The 14,704-nt window shown below is 52.3% G+C and overlaps 4 protein-coding genes across 4 annotated transcripts; 3 read left to right on the forward strand and 1 right to left on the reverse strand.

Annotated features, from left to right (window-relative positions):
- Positions 1 to 909: 909 nt before the first annotated feature.
- N7446_006819 (sulfotransferase family protein) lies at positions 910 to 1,812 on the forward strand (the record flags this gene model as incomplete). Its single annotated transcript, XM_058515566.1, has 2 exons — positions 910 to 1,021; positions 1,097 to 1,812. The coding sequence occupies 2 exons, from the start codon at positions 910 to 912 to the stop codon at positions 1,810 to 1,812; spliced, it is 828 nt and encodes a 275-aa protein (XP_058372744.1).
- A 928-nt stretch (positions 1,813 to 2,740) lies between these two features.
- N7446_006820 (uncharacterized protein) lies at positions 2,741 to 4,378 on the forward strand (the record flags this gene model as incomplete). Its single annotated transcript, XM_058515567.1, has 8 exons — positions 2,741 to 2,815; positions 2,885 to 2,896; positions 3,102 to 3,144; positions 3,284 to 3,316; positions 3,376 to 3,402; positions 4,064 to 4,078; positions 4,131 to 4,238; positions 4,308 to 4,378. The coding sequence occupies 8 exons, from the start codon at positions 2,741 to 2,743 to the stop codon at positions 4,376 to 4,378; spliced, it is 384 nt and encodes a 127-aa protein (XP_058372745.1).
- A 530-nt stretch (positions 4,379 to 4,908) lies between these two features.
- On the reverse strand, positions 4,909 to 6,497 carry N7446_006821 (3-deoxy-7-phosphoheptulonate synthase; the record flags this gene model as incomplete). The annotated part of the gene is made up of 3 exons (XM_058515568.1): positions 4,909 to 5,180; positions 5,228 to 6,080; positions 6,387 to 6,497. The coding sequence occupies 3 exons, from the start codon at positions 6,495 to 6,497 to the stop codon at positions 4,909 to 4,911; spliced, it is 1,236 nt and encodes a 411-aa protein (XP_058372746.1).
- A 1,104-nt stretch (positions 6,498 to 7,601) lies between these two features.
- Positions 7,602 to 14,696, forward strand: N7446_006822 (uncharacterized protein; the record flags this gene model as incomplete). The annotated part of the gene is made up of 2 exons (XM_058515569.1): positions 7,602 to 8,138; positions 8,190 to 14,696. The coding sequence occupies 2 exons, from the start codon at positions 7,602 to 7,604 to the stop codon at positions 14,694 to 14,696; spliced, it is 7,044 nt and encodes a 2,347-aa protein (XP_058372747.1).
- Between the last annotated feature and the right edge of the window lie 8 nt (positions 14,697 to 14,704).

Below are 14,704 nucleotides of genomic sequence, written 5' to 3' on the forward strand. Positions count from 1 at the left end.
ACCTAGGATCAACCCTCAAGGGGGAGACTAGTTGAGATAGCTTGAAAGGGGGTTGATCCACCGTGGAGAGTACATGTACCTGAATGATGTGGATGCGGCTGAAGCGTGTACTGTACTGTAGATGGAAAGAAGTGGAGCTAGGTATGAGATGCGTATCAAGGTGTATCCGAAGTAATCCCATGGAACGGACCCACGGGTACTGCCGTAAATACGACGGCATTACCGTGTATTGAGATCTTCTTCGTGCTGTCTTGGCATTCGTGATACAGATTGAGATCGATGCGATCATGTGGGTCGATCCCTAGGTTCCCATTGGCTGGAACCTTCTTTCAACTTGTTTTTGGTTTGTTTTTTCCTGCCACTGTGCGACGCTCAAAATTCTTATTTGGACTACCATATCAACTTGGGTGGCATTGACCAAATATGGTACTTATGTCATAATCTGAAGCTGTATACCCGTCCGACTATCATATATTCCGTTGTTGCTCTCGAAGAGTCGAACCTCAAGCTGGATGGGCTCTTTCAGTCAGATCAGAACATTCACCGATGGGGTGAGTTTCCCAATAAGGCAATCGCAAGGAACATCACTAAGCAGTGGACCTCAAACCCAGCTTCTCGGCCCAAAACTATCCACCAGCACGAACTTACTGTATTCCCAGGTTTTTCACTGTCCTCCCACTCCACCCCCATGCTTTTCCACCCATGACACTACATGTACATCCAGTACAGAGTATTATCTATTGGTAATCCGGCAATGCCTCCAATAAATTCCGGGAGATGCCAAGGCAACTGTGATACTGGACCCAACATAGGAGATTTCCAGCCTGAAGTCGATGATCATAGAAAATTCATAAGTAGTAGAGATTTCGCGTCACATTAAACTTGATATCTGTCAATCGCATTAGCATCATGCAGGACACCGAAAGTGTACTCGTACAAAGCAATATTGACCGGCGCACATGCGGCCGTGTCAAGCCTATGCAGGTTTTAGTCCTGGGATTGTGCCGCACTGGTACCCTATGTAAGTATCTACACTTAGCAAGGTCTAGGATTAAATCCTCATCCCGCTTCGCCGAACGCCACTGACAACTTTCAGCGACATGGCTCGCCCTCCAGGAATTAGGTTACGACACGTACCACATGACGTCCATCATGCAGAACCCTAAGGACGCCGAGATGTGGACGGAGGCCTTCCAGGCCAAGTACCACGGAGGAAAGCCATACGAACGCAAGGATTGGGACCAATTGCTCGGCCACGTTGAGGCCATCACCGACTTCCCCGGTGCCATCTTCGTCGAGGAGCTGACCCAGGCCTACCCGGATGCAAAGGTTGTGCTAACTTTGCGCGACCCGGACGACTGGGTGCGCTCCATGCAAAATACCATTATGACCCAGACCTACAGCCCAATTGCCACGCTGATGGGCTGGATCGACTGGGGGGCCTTTGGCGTCGGCAACCACATGTGTCGCGTCGGCTTCAACGGACTGTTCCGTGGTGATTTCGAGCGCAACGGCCGCCAGGCCTTTGTTGAGCACTACGACCTTGTGCGCCGAGTGGTCCCGGCTGACAACCTTCTCGAATGGAACCCCAAGGAAGGATGGGAGCCGCTGTGCCAGTTTCTAGGCAAGCCAATACCCGAGACTTCCTTCCCTCGGGCCAATGACGCCGCCGTCTTCAAAGACAAGTCGGCGACTGTCGTGCGTGCCGCTTTTCTTCGGTTGGGAAAGAAGATCGCAGTGTATGGACTGTGCATTACCGCCGCCTACTTCGCGGCCCGATATGGTCACCGTGAGCTTCTACAGAGGTCTTGATTTTGGATGTGAGACGATAAACTTGGCATGGGCACAAATAAATTCTGTGTAAATAAATAGTACATGTATTTTTAATCCGACAACTTCATGTTATTATTTGATCTTCAAGGTACATGTAGTTCGGCAACATGGTTCGGCATTGCAGTCAAAACAAAAACAAGGGTTAATAACCATAATAAATTAATAGATTTAAAAATAAAAACAATAATAATCTAAAACAGTGGGTCTCCATGTCGATCTATGAACTTTGTGGACTAGGGGTACTCTTCGTATGGTAAAGGTACGCAATGTCATGGCTTCCATGCGGATACTAAAATTTCCCGAGGACCCACAGAACACCTGGTCCTTCATGGTATGTAAACCTGTATTGCTCCTTCGATCCACTATTTCTCCACATGTTGAACATGCTAATCAATGTGGGTGTTCCGGTGTTTCAATGCTGGAGAATTGTGAGTCCATGGTTCTACTGCACGGCTGGTTTCACTGAGACAACTGGAAACACAGGACGTTGCTTTCATATATCCTTATAGTTCAGGCAGTGGTGGCTGAAAAGCGGCTTGAGCGCCGAGTGGATCCCATTAGATCATCCCCTCAAAACTTGGAAACGATCGACCCTGATCTATATCCACACCGGCCCCTGTCCGATCCACCCAAGACCGCACTCTATCTGCCTGCTTTCCCGATCCCCTGATCGTCGGGAGCTGTGCGATGGAGCCCTGAAAATCTCTGACCTTCTGTCTTGCCCATTTTCCTTACACCTTTCTCTTTCCTTAGTTCTCCAGTCTCTCTTTCACTCTCTCACTTTTCGCTATTACCCTTCTGAGACCCTCTTTTCCCCCTAACTCTCATTCATTCTTTTATTCTCTTCCCCACTTTTATCCTCTTGGTTTTGCCTTTCGTTGCCCGATCATCCGAATCCCACTTCATTATGCGGTTCATCTGGATCACTGCGGCCCTCGTCGCCGGCTGTGCCGGAGCTCCTTTGACCTCCCCAATGGACCCCGTATGTTTTTTCTCGTGACGGATACTCCGTTCAAGTGACATTAGCTGATATTTCGTCATTGCTGTACAGAATGGTGATGTGGTAAGGATCTCTTCTTGGCCTTGATATGCTTCCAAGCTAACCCGGCAGGCTGTATGTGAACCCACTCGATCGGACGTGTCTGGCATGAGTTGCTAACCTGGTGTGATCGACATGTTTAGCCTGTGAGTTGAACCGATCACTTCCATTTTGGGTGCACTACTAACATACTGGACAGGTTGTATGACTCCATTCTCTAGATCTACAGACTATTGACAGAAAGACAATGATTGCTGACGAGCTGCCAGAACGTAAGTTGCTCCATTCGTGATTGGATCAACTGTACTGACCTTCTCCAGAATGTATGATCTTCTGCCACCAAGTCCCTGGATCCATACTGACAAAACAGGGCGTGAGTGTCTCATGAGAACGATAATGTCCCAGACTTAGATGCTAACCAGGCATTACCATCGGTATCAGACTGTACGTATATCTCTTGGCACTGTGACACTGATAGGACTCTTGCTAACATTTGACCCCAGGTGGTACGTACATCTCTTATCCAACTGGTACATGTATCAGCTGAACTCCACTGACATGATGCTTGCCAAACTACCCAGACAGTGAGTTTCTTATCCACCTTGCATGTATGTCGGATCTAGCTAACCGAGAGTTAGAACGTAAGTGGCGCTGATCTAAGCTGAGACAACTAATCGATCCAGCATAACTAACACGATACATACAGAATGTAAGTGGATCGATTTCTGACTGTATCAGTATTCGGCTAACGGGTTTATAGGTTGTGAGTATCCGATGACCCCGAGGTCTATGGAATGACTGACTACGGAGCATGACTGATCGATAATAGAGCGTGAGTCTTATGTTCCAATGGATGGTGGGGTATGCTAACAGTCGCAGTTTGTGAGACTCCCTGTTAAAGACGTCAGTAAGGTGGTTCCAAACTGACCATGTTACTTGGTTAACTATAGTTGGTAAGTGACCGTTTGCTCTCTGAATTGCATGATTATGTATATTAACACTTCACAGAGCGTAAGTGCATGATTGCCTGTTGAATTATGCAGACATTTGCTAAGATGTCTTTTTCGCCAAATATAGCTTGTATGATTGACCCTTCTCCCCTCCGCTTGACTCGTTACTAACTTGCAACAGTGCGTAAGATGCCCCAATCTATACTCATCATGAATCTCAGTTAACCTAACCCCCTCCCAGCGGAAGATGAAGATAGTAAGTCCGATTAAACCCCCATTATCAACTGAGTATATGCTGACAAGCCCAGCGTTCCGGCCCTCCGACCGACGGCAAGGTGGACCCTGTGAACGATGGCGATGTTACCAACAACATCTCCTTCCTTCGCTTATGCTAGATCGATCGATCGACAGGCACGGTATGTAATGTACTTGAAGATCCAGATCTACATGTACGGATGACGGAACGGCAGCTGACAGATTGATAGACGAGAAGTCCGAGACAGAATTAGGGTTGCGGTTAGATACGGAGGCGACGGAGGATGACGGAGGATGGTAGGAGGCTGTGTACAAACAGGGCTGCATTCCATAGTGGCTAACCGCTTACCCGGTCAGAATAATTCACTGTGCTTTTGCAGCCCCTAAACGCTTTTCCGGTCGATGTAGATCGCTTCCATTGCGTATAAATGTAGTTCAGCTATAAGGAACCTCCCATCCTCTCCACAAGGTGGTTCTGTTTTGCTGGTGCATTTTGTCTACTCTGTTGGTGAACTCTACACCATGCACTGGCGGCTAAATAAGGCCAACACTCAAGGATCGTCACTAACCATTTGGGCATCCAGTATGGATGTTTAATAACCCGACTTTGAACTTTCCAAGTCGAAAGAAACTTCTTGACCTGCTGTCTATTTAGCTTTTCATCGGAGACTGGATTTTCGCAGGCTATGAGGGCTAAGGTATGAACCTTCTTGATTGAATATATATTTCACTCATCCACACTGCGATACTGACACGATTAAATATATTAAGCCGACTAATACGCAGCTGCTAATTAAGTACAATCATCAACTTCAAACACTAACATGACTTTTAGTTCTTGCCATTGGCGGCACGCGCCCGACGGTCGCGCACTGCCTGAGCCAGCGAGCGCATCGACACCTCGGTGGTCTCCCAGTCGATACAGGCATCAGTGATACTGACGCCCTTCTCGCAGCCTTCCAGGCCCTTGGCCGGCTTCTGGTTGCCCTCACGGATGTTGGACTCAACCATGACACCGATAATGCTGTTCTCACCCTGTCGCATCTGCTCCTCGATGACCTTGAGCACCTTCGGCTGGTTACGGTGATCCTTTTGAGAGTTACCTGTGATTGTCAGCATGAACCCTGTCAGTTAAACACGTAGAACATACCGTGAGAGCAGTCGATCATGACAACCTCACGCTCATTCTTGGAGCGCAGCAGCTCGCAAGTTGCCTGTACAGAGGCTGCATCGAAGTTGGTGCCCTTGGAGCCACCACGCAAGATGACATAGCCGTCCTCGTTACCCTTGGTGGTAGTGGTGGCAATGACGCCTTGTTTCGTGACACTGAGGAAGTTGTGACGGGCGCGCATGGACTTGAGCGAGTCTACAGCGGAGCCCACGGTACCATCAGTGGAGTTCTTGAAGCCGACAGGGAACGAGAGACCGGAGGCCAGCTCGCGGTGCAACTGGGACTCGGTGGTGCGGGCGCCGACGGCACCGACACTGATGAGATCCGCGGTGTACTGGGGAGAGATGGTGTCGAGCATCTCACAAGCCACGGGCACACCCGTGTTGGTAATGTCTACAAGCAGCTGACGGGCTACCTTGACACCCTTGTTTGTGTTGAACGAGTCATCAACATCGGGGTCGTTGATCAGACCCTTCCAGCCGACAGTTGTACGGGGCTTCTCCAGGTAGGCCCGCATCACGATGCACAGGTCATCCCGTAGCTCGTCTGACAGCTCACGGAGACGACCGGCGTATTCGAGAGCAGACTCGGGGTCGTGAATGCTACAGGGGCCGACTAGGACGAGGAGGCGATCGGACTCGCGGCGGATGATCTGACGAGCCTCAATGCGGCTGTTCAGAACTGTGAGGAGACTGTTGGCAGTGTGTCCGATCTCATACTGAACCAGCTCAGGAGGGGCCAGTGGTGTGTATTTTTCGATGCGGACATCTTCGGCGAGTTTCTTACGCAGAAGCTCAATGTCAGAGGTGTCCAGAAGGGGGTGGCCGAAACGCTAGGCATGTTGCTATGAATGGAAGAAGAACTTGATAACAAAAGGTTGGATACAGAATCTCTGAGCAGGCTGGCGAATCTATAAATGTTTTTCAGGACAACTCCTTAATACCACTTCTACACATGTGCAAATTTATTTATTTCAATTTCTTTCTAGCCTGAGGGATAAAGCTGGATCGGAGCTCTGGATCCAGCCTGCGTTCCCGTATATGGAGCTTACGATCGAATGAGATCGTTCTTCCCAAAGACACTAGAATCTCTCCTGGCCGATCCCTCGCAATTCTTTCACTTTTCAGCTACACCGTACCGGTGCACGGATATTTGTCTGACATTCGTACATACATGAGCGGGTCATAGCCCTCATAGAGTTCTCTCGCCACCAAACTATAGTGTGCTCCGGCCCAAGGAGTTGGCACATTGTGGATCGATTGGCGATAAGATTGTTTTTTCAGAACTCAGGGCATCAATCAGACGGCATAGAGGGAAATGATAATCGGAGACGTGTACAAGCGCTACGAGTTTTAGGAAAGCGGAGATGGAGTGGAGTTGGCGGAAAGAGATCGATGAATCCGCATGGGTGAGGTTTTGATATACTGTAGAACGCATATATTACATACCGTATAAGATACTGGTACTGATAAAATACACGTACTGACGGTGAAACTCGGTACATCGCCCCGCCGATGGCGCTAACCGGACTTGGATAATAAGGCTCCACACGGCACAACCTCATCTTCACCTTGACCTCAACCCAGCTCCACTACAGCTGTCTGTGACAACATGGGTATCAACACCCCTGAGTTCCATGGTTCCTAGTCGCACCGTCGTACCCATTATACGCTGGATTGTTTATCTGAGAAATGCAAGGGAGAACTCTGAAATCAATGGTTGCGTTGAATATCAAACATCTACTGTACTTGCTACAGAGCACACGTCAAAGCCGGCTGCTAAATGATCATCGCAGATCCTACCTACCATTTGGGTCAGGTACATTCAGGCACGGGAGCCAGAATTTGTCAGACCCTCGGTTACATCCCGTCTACTGCTCTGCGAATCCGCGTCAGAATGGAGTCATTACTTTCTACCGACAGACCGGATCGGCAGCTGGGCAAAGTTTCGACGCGCTGGCATGACACGAACCCTAGCAGCAGTGATGTACCAAACTAGTACTTTATGTACGCCCTGGTTGGGCCACTGGAGGGGAACTCCAGTTCGCTTTCCCGATGCTGCATTTGGACCCGCTTTGCCTCTCAGCTGGTTCAGATTTCAGATTCAGTAGCCAAGTACCCATGCATGTCCACAATAGGAGAGCCCGAAGTCCGGGAGAATCATTAAATCCCCCATGTGAAAAAAAGATCACATAATAGAGTGGGCCAGTACTTCATCGTATTCTTGCTTCCACAAACCCAACTTCTTCCTTTTCCCAGATTTCATGCGTTCCTTTTTGTTTTTGTCTTTGCTCAGTCTGTCAGACCGGACCGCCACTCACTGGTCCTGGATATAGTAATTCTTTGTTTTAAAAATGCCGGCCACAGTCCTCGATGATGCAAGTCGGCTTCGCCAGCTGTGGACGCAGCTGGTGACTGATGTGACTCCTTCACAACTCCCCTCGGGGCTCTTCTCAAAGAACCCAATCCAATCTCTGATCGGACGGCTCAACGTGCCCATGGACATGGCCGCTGTCCATGCTTGCTGCCAGCAGTGTGGTGTTTCCCCATTGATGGTTGTCCAGGCCGCCTGGACTGCCGTCTTGCGTTCTTATTCCGGAGCGGACAATGTTATGTTTGCGGGCATTGGCATGAACCCACGGTCAGCTAAGCAGCCATGGACAAACACATCTGTCTGCTTGGCCCGTTTGGAGCATGACAGCTCCGTCATCTCCGTTCTCGACACAACCCGCGAGGAAGGCCTGCTACAAGCAGAGTCAATGGTTTCTGTTCCTGAGGCCTTGAGCATCTTTTCCACATTAGACCCAAAGCCGTGCAATTCGGCCATTTGGCTCAAGAACCCCCAGGTTAAGGCCGAGCTGTCCTTGACCGATGCTGTCAATGAAAGGACTGTAAGTAAATCTTCTGGTTACAAGCCCCGGTTCAGATCTAACAATATTTAGTTCGACTACGTCGTCCAGATCGATCCTTCATTATCTAAATTGGATCTCGTTTTCTACAAGCCCCATGTTTCTCGTGCCCAGGCCGAGTATATCGCCAATACGTTCGCCGACTACCTCCAGATTGTGTGCGAGGACCCATTCCAAACTGCGTCCAATGTGTGCCACCCTAGTGAGCTGGACGCTCTTCAGATTGAGACTTGGAACCGTATTCTACCGAGAGGGAGAAATGTCTGCGTCGATCAATTGATCGAGAAGGCCGCCAAGGAGACTCCTGATGCCCCGGCGCTGGTGTCTTGGGATGGAGAGATGTCATATTCTCAATTCAACCAGGCTGCAAACAAGCTGGCTGTCTACCTTGAGTCCGCCGGCATCAGGCGTGGTGAGCTGGTCCCCATTTGCTTCCAAAAGACCATGTGGACCATCGTCACCATGATCGCTCTCTGGAAGTTGGGCGCCGCGTGGGTGCCTTTGGACCCCAAGCAGCCCCGACAGCGGTTGGATACCATCATCCAGTCGGTGGAAGCTCGCACAGTGATTGCTTCCTCACCAAACAAAGACCTCGTGCAGGGACTGGCCTCGCAAGTCCTCGTGCTCGATCCCTCACTTATCCAAAACACTCCTGAGGTTGCCTTCACTTCCCGCTCACAACCTCGCGACATTTCATTTGTTATGTTTACTTCTGGAAGCACAGGCAAGCCAAAGGGCGTTGTCCACGACCATGCTTCCGTGTCTTCCAGCGCATTGCATCACGCGTCCGCTATGAATATCTCTAATAATACCCGCGCCCTCCAATTCGGCGCCTACACATTCATTATCAGCACATTCGAAATCTTTACTACCCTAATTTTTGGTGGATGCCTTTGCATCCCGTCGGACCATGACCGACACACCGACATTCGTCCCGCCATTCGCTCCTTGAATGCTAACTGGGCCATCTTCACCCCCAGCTTCGCCCGCTCTATCTATCACGAAGACATTCCTTCTTTGAAAACTCTCATCGTGGCCGGTGAGGCTGTGGCGCAGGATATCATTGATCGCTGGGGACCTGTTGCCCAACTAATTAATATTTACGGCGCCTCCGAATGCAGTGTCGTGATGATTGGCCGCATGTTTGCCGATACACCGAGGAGTTGCATTGGCAGAGCCACTGGAGGCCTGTCATGGCTTGTTGATGCCAACGACCACGACCGTCTGGTGCCCATTGGCTCCGTTGGTGAGCTCGTGATTGAAGGCCCTACCCTGGCCCGTGGCTACCTCGCGGACCCCGAGAAGACAAAGGCCGTGTACATTGAAAACCCGGAATGGGCTCGCCAGAACGGCATCACTCGCCGCTTCTACAAGACCGGTGATCTGGCTCGCTATGATGACCAAGGTCGCGTACACTTGATCGGTCGCAAGGACCTGCAGGTGAAGATCCGTGGTCAGCGTGTCGAGCTGACTGAGATTGAGGCTCACATGCGCGCAATCAACAACACCGTCAAGACTGCGGTTGCGATGATTGCTCCAGCGGGCAAGACAATGCTGGCTGCCTTCATCTCAAGCCAGAGTGGATTTGGCCCCGAGTTCTCTCATGAGTTCTCTTCTGCTCCAGCCGACAAGACCTCAGTGGTTGCCTTGGCTGCTCAGATGAGCGACCAGCTCACCAAGCAATTGCCGTCCTACATGATCCCCTCAGTCTTCCTCCCCTTGGCCTACATGCCGCTGACTGCCTCCGGAAAGACTGACCGCCGTCTCATCGCCTCCTTCGGTGACAGCCTTACCTTGAATGGACTCGCTGCCGCGGCCGGCAATGTCACTACCGCCGAGCGCCGCATGCCTAAAACCCCGGCTGAGTTCACCCTTCGGCAAATCTGGTCTGATATTCTTCACTACCCAGTGGAGGATATTGCTGCCACTGACAACTTCTTCCATCTGGGAGGTGACTCCATTGAGTCTATGAACCTGACTCGCCGTTGCCGTGCTAAGGGCTTCCAGCTCCAGGTTGGTGATATCTTGGGAAATCTGGTTCTGAGTGACATGGCCAAAGCCATGATGCCTACAACCTCGTCTGAGACCCCTGCGGCCGCTCCATTCGAGCTGCTTGACAAGGACACCAACACAGTTCATGCCAACATTGTCTCTGCTACTGGTATGCCCTCTGGCCTCATCCAGGATGCCTATCCCTGCAGTCCCCTGCAGATTGGTCTTATGGCCCTGTCCAACAAGGTCCCTGGCTCTTACATCGCCCGCCACACTTTGGAGCTTCCCAGCACTCTCAGTGTCGACAAATTCAAGGAGCATTGGGAGCAGATTGTTGCCAACAACGATGTGCTACGGACCAGAATCGTCGACACAGACGAGTACGGTACTGTTCAGGTTGTCGACCGCGCTCATGTTGAGTGGGTCCACGGCACAGAGTTGGAGAGCTACATGGAGTCGGACGAGAAGTCTCACATGGGTATGGGCAATTCCCTCGTTCATCACGGCATCATCACCGGCCCCACAAACACTTTCGTGTTGACCATCCACCACTCCATCTACGATGGAATGTCCTTGGAGATGATGTTCAACGACCTTGTTCAGGCGATTGAGGGTGTCACCCCGCCTGTTCGCACTCAGTTCCGGGACTTTATCCAGCACACGATGCAGAAGAACGCCGACAAGGCCACCGAAGAGTACTGGCGCAGAGAGCTCTCTGAGGGAGATATGACTACCTTCCCAACTCTTCCCTCTGCCACCCACCAGCCACTGGCCAACGAATCGCTCATCCACAATTTCCAACTCAGGCGCAAGGGTCCTTCCGACTTCACAACTGCGACACTCATCCGTGCTGCATGGTCTATGGTGCAGGCTCGGTACTGCGATGCCCCCGAGACCGTATTCGGCTGCACTCTCAGTGGAAGAAATGCTCCGGTGCCTGGTGTTGAGGATATTGTCGGTGCTGTGATTGCCACGGTTCCCATCAAGGCCCAGGTCAACGGAGAGCAGCCCGTCTCCGAATGGCTTCAGCGTGTAAACTCGCAGTCTATCGAGATGACTCCTGCTCAGAACTACGGTCTTCAAAACATTGCGCGTGTCGCCGAGGGTGCTGCCGCCGCTTGCAACTTCCAAACCTTGCTTGTCATCCAGCCCGCAACCTCTGTCTCCGAGGATAACATCATGCGGCCTTTCTCCGCCCCCAAAGCCAACTTCAGCACCGTGGCCCTCACTCTCGAATGCAGCCTCGCCACCGATGGCTCTGTCGAGATTCATGTTCACTTTGACAATGCCGTGCTGTCGCATACCGAAGTGGTTCGCATTGTCGCCCAGTTTGAGCACGTCTTGCAGCAGCTCGCCTCGTCTCCTGCCGGCAAGTTAGCTGACATCGAGGTGATCAGCCCGACTGATAAGGAGGACCTCCTCAAGTGGAACAGCTCGATCCCCGAGACGGTCAACGACTGCATTCACAGTCTTATCTCGCGGAACAACTTCTGTCAGCCCCAAGCTCCTGCTGTCTGTGCTTGGGATGGCGAGCTGACTTACTCGGAACTTGAAACCCTGTCATCCAAGCTTGCTGCCCAACTGATTCAGTCTGGCGTCGGACCCGATGTTTTCGTGCCGCTCTGTTTCGAGAAGTCTATGTGGACCATTGTTGCAATGCTCGGTGTCATGAAGGCAGGTGGTGCCTTTGTGGCCATGGATGCCTCTCAGCCCACTAGCCGTATGCAGCTTGTGGCCAAGGATGTCAATGCCCATGTCATGTGTCACTCCGAGGAGCAACTCGACCGCTGCCCCGGCTTGGTCGAGAGGGCCATTGCGGTTGGCCCGGGACTGCGTGATCACAACATCCCCCGGACGCCTCCTACTCCCGTCGCTCCCACGCATGCCGCCTATGCTATCTTCACTTCCGGTAGTACCGGTGCTCCCAAGGGCTCCGTTATCGAACACCGCGCCTTCTGTACCGCTGCCCTCGCTCACAAGGAGGGGCTCCAGATGGGTAGCCGTGTCCTACAGTTCGCATCCTATGCCTTTGACGCCAGCATCCTCGAGATTCTGTCGACCCTGGTGCAGGGTGGCTGTGTGTGTGTGCCCTCTGAGTCTGAGCGCCGTGGAGACATTGCCGAGGCCATGACTCGGATGAACGTCAACTGGGCTGTGTTGACCCCGTCCTTTGTCAACACCATCGACCCTAGCACTGTCCCCACCCTGGAGACTCTGGCTCTCGCTGGTGAGGCTATGAGCGCCGCTCACGTTGCCGCATGGACTCCATACGTCCGCCTGGTCAATGGATACGGCCCATCGGAATGCTGTGTCTGCACAACGTCGAACAGGAAGGTCGTACCTGGTACGCTCCCCAACAACATTGGTACTTCCGTCGGCTCTGCCAACTGGATCACGGACCGTGAGGACCACAACAAGCTCGCTCCCATTGGTGCCATTGGTGAGCTTCTTGTTGAGGGCAATGTTCTGGCTCGTCACTACCTGAACAACCCGGAGAAGACGGAAGCTGCCTTCATCCAGCGTCCACCGTGGCTGCCATGGAACCGCTGCGACCGTCTGTACAAGACGGGTGACTTGGTTAGATATGCTGCTGATGGATCCATTCTGTTCATGGGTCGCAAGGACACGCAGGTCAAGATTCGTGGCCAGCGTGTTGAACTTGGTGAGATCGAGTACCACCTCGCCCTCCCGGCCGACGTCTCACAGGCAGTTGCCTCCTACCCCAAGAACGGTCTGTATGCTCACAAGCTGGTTGGTATCCTCGAGCTCGCATCGACCGCAGGCTCCGACCTGAGCCCTGTGCCAAATGATGATTTCGAGAAGTCGGGCTTTGATCTAGCCGCCCTGACTCAACACCTCTCGGAAACCCTACCAGTGCACATGGTTCCAGTCATCTGGATTGCTGTACGCAAGATCCCTAGCTCTTCTTCCACTAAGATCGACCGCAAGGTAGTGGATCAGTGGCTCGCCAAACTTCCCTCCGATTTTGAGCCCACTCTGGGCATCAAGCGCGAGGGCCCTACCACCTCCAACCTGCGGGCCAACGAGACCAAGGCTCTCGCCATCAGCAAGAAGATTGATAACTTGGTTAACCGGGAGGATACTCCCCTGGAGGGTCGCGACTTTAACATCGCCTCGATGGGTATTGATTCCGTCCAAGCCATTAGCTTGGCCAGTTTCATCAAGCAGCACTACAGCGTCAAGGTGGACGTTGGACGCCTTCTCGACGGTCATATGACTGTCCGTGGATTGTCTACCTTGATTGACGCCGAGCTCTCGGGTGAAGTCCAAAAGGAGCTTCCTGCCTTCGACGCCATTAAGGAGGCTGACGCACTGTTCAAGGATATTCTTGCCAAAACTTTGCCCCAGAAGACCGTCTTCGTCACTGGTGCAACTGGATTCCTCGGCACACAGATCTTGCGTCAGCTCTGTGACCGCCCCGATGTTGGGCGCGTCATTGCCCACGTTCGCGCCAAGAGCCCATCCGACGCCTTCAACCGAGTTAAGGATGCTGCTGTTCGTGCACAGTGGTGGTCTGACTACTACCTGAGCAAGCTCGAGGTCTGGTCGGGTAACCTTGCCGCGCCACGTTTAGGCCTGGAGCCAAAGCAATGGGCATCGCTGAGTGGCGACAGCCCTAACGATGGTCTTGTCCACGCCATCATCCACGCTGGTGCGGCTGTCAACTGGAACGCTGGTACTGAGGTCCTCCGAGCTGCCAATGTCGGCTCCACCGCCGAGCTCATCAAGGCGGCTATCAGCTCCCCTGCCCGCCCTCGCATGTCCTACGTATCTGGTGGCTCTCGCTGGCATGTAAACGAGACGGACCAGGAGATTGCCAATGAAATTGCGCATGCCAACGGATACGCCCAGACCAAGTACGTGTCTGAGCTTCTGGTCAAGCAGTTTGCCAAGTCACACCCGAACCAGTTCGGCATTGTGAAGCCCGGCCTGATTCTCGGAACCCCCGAGGAAGGTGTTGCTAACACCGATGACTTTGTCTGGCGGTTGGCATCCGGAGTCGTGGACGCGAGCGCTTTCAGCGATGACTATGGCAACGGGTGGATGTATGTGACTAGCAGCACCCGCGTTGCTGAAGAGTCGCTCAAGCAGGTGTTCTGCCCCGCTGAGTCAATGAAGACTGTGACTTTTATGACTGAGGGTATCACCGAACGCGAGTTCTGGGAGATCTTCCACCGTGAGCTCAAGTACCCCCTGCGCAAGGTGGACCACAACACCTGGCTGGAGACGATGCGTGACTCCATCCAGAAGGAATCCAGCTCACACCCCCTGTGGCCTGTGTCCCAGGTCTTTGACGCACTAGAGGGCCGTCTCGGTGGTGACGTTATGCTGGACCCGAATATGGTGTCGCCATCACAGAAGCAGCACGTCAAGGCCACGGTGCGGCGCAACGTGCAGTTCCTCGTCGAGGCAGGCTTTATCGCCAGCCCTTCGGGAAAGAAGATGAAGTATATGGCCGAAAAGGTGTTCCAGCGGTCTGGAAATGTTTGGGAGAACATGAAGAGGATGACGATCCAAGGGAACTGAACACATTC

This window comes from Penicillium canescens (genome assembly GCF_028828765.1).
Source record: "Penicillium canescens strain IBT 15451 chromosome Unknown utg000004l_segment0_segment0, whole genome shotgun sequence".
NCBI lineage: Eukaryota > Fungi > Ascomycota > Eurotiomycetes > Eurotiales > Aspergillaceae > Penicillium > Penicillium canescens.